The sequence below is a fragment of the Nannochloropsis gaditana genome, assembly GCF_000240725.1.
Source record: "Nannochloropsis gaditana CCMP526 unplaced genomic scaffold scaffold484, whole genome shotgun sequence".
NCBI lineage: Eukaryota > Eustigmatophyceae > Eustigmatales > Monodopsidaceae > Microchloropsis > Microchloropsis gaditana.
In genome coordinates this window covers 1-4,559 of record NW_005803469.1, presented here as the reverse complement: position 1 = coordinate 4,559, position 4,559 = coordinate 1, and the positions used below count along the sequence as shown (strand labels likewise).

At 45.7% G+C, this 4,559-nt stretch overlaps 1 protein-coding gene across 1 annotated transcript; it reads right to left on the bottom strand.

Moving 5' to 3' along the window:
* Positions 1 to 1,868: 1,868 nt before the first annotated feature.
* On the bottom strand, positions 1,869 to 2,599 carry NGA_0233401 (putative protein conserved in bacteria with a cystatin-like fold containing protein; the record flags this gene model as incomplete). The annotated part of the gene is made up of 2 exons (XM_005854501.1): positions 1,869 to 2,372; positions 2,537 to 2,599. The coding sequence occupies 2 exons, from the start codon at positions 2,597 to 2,599 to the stop codon at positions 1,869 to 1,871; spliced, it is 567 nt and encodes a 188-aa protein (XP_005854563.1).
* Between the last annotated feature and the right edge of the window lie 1,960 nt (positions 2,600 to 4,559).

Below are 4,559 nucleotides of genomic sequence, written 5' to 3'. Positions count from 1 at the left end.
TACAAAAAAAGACCACACGAATGGTGGTGTAGATCTTTCTTTCACCCCTTTGTCTACGAGCAGCAGCAGACCCATCAAATCGACTGCAAGTGTGCATGAAACTGGTAATGCTGAGTCAAAACGCAGTAAAAATAATGCTGTCAGCCGCTGGCTTCAAGCCCCCCTTTCCACAGACAACCAGAAGGCATCTTCTTTCAACTGCGACCATGAGCGGCCTTACCATTCACTATCGTTCAGTCAACGCCCACCTTTTCGCCTTGTGCATCGTCTCCACTCCTCCCCTCGTGCCACGTCGACAAACAAAAGTAGTGTACCGGCTGCTAGACTTCATAATTATTCAACGCATGCATCGCCTTCCTTTCTTTACCCTCAATTGGCTATGTCTTTGAAAGGCAATAGCCCTTTTGATATTCGTTCAGGCGGACAGCAGCAGCAGCAGCAGCAGCAGCAGGCACTGGTTCACCCCTTCCCTATTACCTACCCTACTGACTACGGCCTTAAGGTCATTCACCACCGATATCAGTATCAGGTGCGGCCGTTTGACGAGCCTGTAATGCTCTTATCTTCTGCATTACGGGCGAGATCGCAAGAACAGCTGCAACAGCAACCACACTATGGCACGCGTACGTCTCAAAGCACGTCGCCTTCCAGACAGCAGTTGACCATCACACCGAGCCGGAGCACTCTTGAAAGCACCACACTGACCTCGAATTGTGACAACGCGAGCAGCTCACTACAGCCGTGTGGCGCCGTTGCCGCAATTTTATCTAACATGTCGCCTTCATCTACGAGCTACCATGACGATGAAAAAAAGGGACAAATTCTAGGATCCCCACTCAACGAAGATACCATCGTACAGAGCTTGGGCAGAGAAGACACCGTTGACGGAGTAAGTGTCTGCACTCTCCCGCTCAAAGGCAATGAGACCAAAAGGAATCTATCGAGAGCGAAAGATTGCAAAGATTATGGAGCTGAGGGGTTCAAAAGACATCTTCCAATCGATGATGCCCGCTTGCCTTTGAAAAAGCGTCGCTGCCATATTTCCCACAAGCACGATGACGTCTTAGCGGTCTCTGTTCTTCTAGGATTAAAGATGCAAGGTTGACGGGGAGTAGATAGCATTAACGTATACGTGACATGAGACGGAAGAAAAGTGCATGGAGAAGATCTTAACAGTAAGAAATCATTAGAGGACTGTTACGCATGCAACCAGATTGTCAAATTGATGAGCTACAAATACCTGCAAATTCGTGGATGTTTACAAGTTGGGGGTTATGTAGAGTTTACCTGCAGTTTCACATGAAATTTCGAATGAAGTTACACATGCATGATACCAAATACACCGATGTTTGACTTTTTTGCGGGCCCACATCCAATAGGACAGTATGTCAACTCTTTATCGAGGAAAGAGAGACCTAAGTCTTATAGAAACAGTGGAAAATGTTGCTCTCTAGTCAGAGGGAGAGCTTGAAAAGAATAGATACATTTACATTTGTTCGCGCACTTATGTAATGGATAATGCTCTTCTTTGGTCCAATTACGCTTTGTGCATCAATCACTCGAAGTCCTACTTGTTTCCTTCGACCTCGTTGTCCCCCGCAAAAAGTGCACTTGATCCTGCATCACTGGTGGCGTATGAGTATAAGCTAATGTGCATGTGTGCCAGTGTAAATTGGACAATAATTGTGTGAAGGTGAAAATGCGTGGTAGTGTCAGGGAATACTATTTGAGTTCAATGCTTCACACACATAATCCGCGACATATTTCCCTGCCAAGACATTCGATTAAAACTACATATGGCCACGAAATTCCTTTGACTTTCCATGTCCAGCGTCTATCTGACATCTCAAGTAATCTGCTTCGAAACTTTAGCTGGGCGGGGCTACAGTGGTGGCTTTCTTGAGCCCAGCGGGTGCCACGGGCATGGCAGACGAATGATGGTCGATGATCTCCCAAGCTCCCGAGGCCTCATCACGTTTGTACACAAAGACATAACGGGCTTTAGTGACCTTTTTACCCTCTGGAGAGTCAAACGTCACAGTATAATAGCCATCGTTAAGCGCGATATCCCCATACACACGAATGTAGGGCTTGTAGTCCGACACTTTCAAGTTGGGCAAGCGTGCAAAGACATCGAAATAATCACGGATCTCTTTTGGGTTGACGCGAAGCTCCGTAGAAACGGTCGCCCACAGCACACCATCCTTTGCATAGAGAGCAGCTGTTTCAGCGGGGCTAGTAGGCTTCTGTCCCGTCACGGTCTCAAGCCACTTCTCGGTCGTCGCAGCTACCTCAGCTACCACTTGCTTGTGCGAAGGGCGCGATGGAATAGTCTCACGCACCGTAGAAAGCAAATGTACAGGAAAAGCTTTCTGTAAGAATTGTTATATTAAAAATTGATTTTTGGCCCGCGTCAGAGATTGTAACACGTGTAATGGGGAAGATGCATGAGCAAGGGAAGGGGCCATTCTTCCTATGCATGCACGTTCATCGCAATTTGTGGTGGTATCCCCTTCTAAAGTATCACGTCTTATACCTTGGCCGTAATGGAGGCTTGAAGCCGCAGGGACTGGGTTGCTAGGGACTTGGCAAGGAGCATTTTGAACGTAAGAATGTCTAGACGGCATGGTGTGTTAGAAAATTGCATATATAATGAGAAGCTTGCATAACAACAAGTGGAGCAACAGACTTCTTACCCCATAATGTTTCAAAAGTACTAGCATACAACCATAAGAAAATATTTTCACGGGTAGTTGCGCCCAGATAAGAGCAAACGAAATATTCTTTGAAAGGAATGGAGCAGGGATGGGAAGCGCGGTCATGCAGGGATCCCTGAAGGGGGCCTAATGGAAAAAGCCAACAACATGGACAATTTTTTGAAGGCTCCACAAAAGACCAATGAATGTGAAAATACTTAATGGAAAAAAGGTGCATGTAGGGATGAGATGAAATTGCACGAAAGGTGGCGATGAATACGCGACCTTGTTGTGAACGGATTTTTGAAATTCAAAATGCATTTCCCTAAGAATTTGGACAGCATGAACTCATCTGTGTAAAAAAATCAGGCGACGACATGCGACAATGACTAGTGCACATCAATGTTTATACTCATTTTTGCATATATGTACCACTTGCATATGCATACGTGGCGTGGTGCCTATAGAAACTAGCATTTCCCTTTTTAAGCTAAACGGCTTGATGACAGTTGGCAGCGTATGATTTTTGTTATTTGTGCTTCCATGACTTTTTATTCCCTCCTGTAGGTTTTTTGTGACTTAAATTCATCCTTTTCCGAAGATTTTTTCACTATTGTTTGACGTGTGTAAGAAATTCACCCGCAAAATCGCTGAGGCAAAAACTTTTAGTGTCGCCTTAAATCAAACGGAAGCAAGCAATTGCAATACGTTTCCTGAGGCGAAGAAAAGTGAAATGACGATAACTGTCTTGGCTATCTTATGTGCAATGTGTACACGAGATCAAATCATGGCTAGAGAGATGTGACTTTGGCTTACTCCATCAGACGTACAAAATTTAACAATTACCACACAATTACGTGACATGTTATACAAAGTGTTCTTTACCTTTTTCAACAATCCTATTTTACCTATGCTCTCGTAGACGAGCCATCCTGGCCCGAGTCCATTTAGCCCGTGGACACGCCTCTGCCTTTCCCGACACTTCGCTCATCTCTCATGCATATTTCCAAAACCTCTCGACCCTATCTTTTCTTCCATTTGTTCTCTCCTACTCCCTTTCTTCTTTCCCGTCCCCCCCCTCCACTTCCTCTGAAAAACAAGGTTGACATAAACCGCGCTTGCAACCGTTTTAGCATACGCCCCCTCAAAAAGACGCGCCGACCGAATGCGTGACTCCCACTATTTTCGAGGCTTGATGCTACTGGAGCCGCAGAGGGGGCGGGAACAGAATTATCGGACGTAGGAACGGTAGAAGCATCTTCACAAGGAAACAGGGCTAGAAAATGATTGCCAGCCTGGAATTATAAAGGGTTTCAAGCAAATAAAAGCAGGAGGCATAATAAGATCAGGTTCAAATAGGTTGACAAGTGGAAATCGCTCCCACACAGGAGAACATCATTCCCATTGCGGCCAAGCAAAGATCGCAAATCCATGTATGGAGCACCCTCCTTCTCCACCTGGTGGTTACCTTACCTTGTTATAGAAGTAAGGGGCACAGTCAGGAAAATTGCAGTCAGCTATCAAAATATGCAAGCTCTTTTTGGGCGAGAACTTCGGCATCCCGCATTCGACCATCTTTTTGAATACAAACCTGTAAAGCGTTTGAATACCGTTGAAATTCCCAGAAAATAGAGTATGAGTAACCGCTTTTGGTAGTTATCGTACGGCCGGGACACATTAGCGTTGCCTTGCACATTGTAAAAGTTGATCCGACAGATTGTCTTCACTTTCGTTCCACCTCATTTTCCCTCTCTTCCCCTTCCTTACCTTGACCAGAAGAGCAACCCCACGGGCTTAAGCTCATACAAAAATATGGGACGCTCCAGGGCGTTGGCGAGGGCGACAATTTCTAGCCCCCCCCCC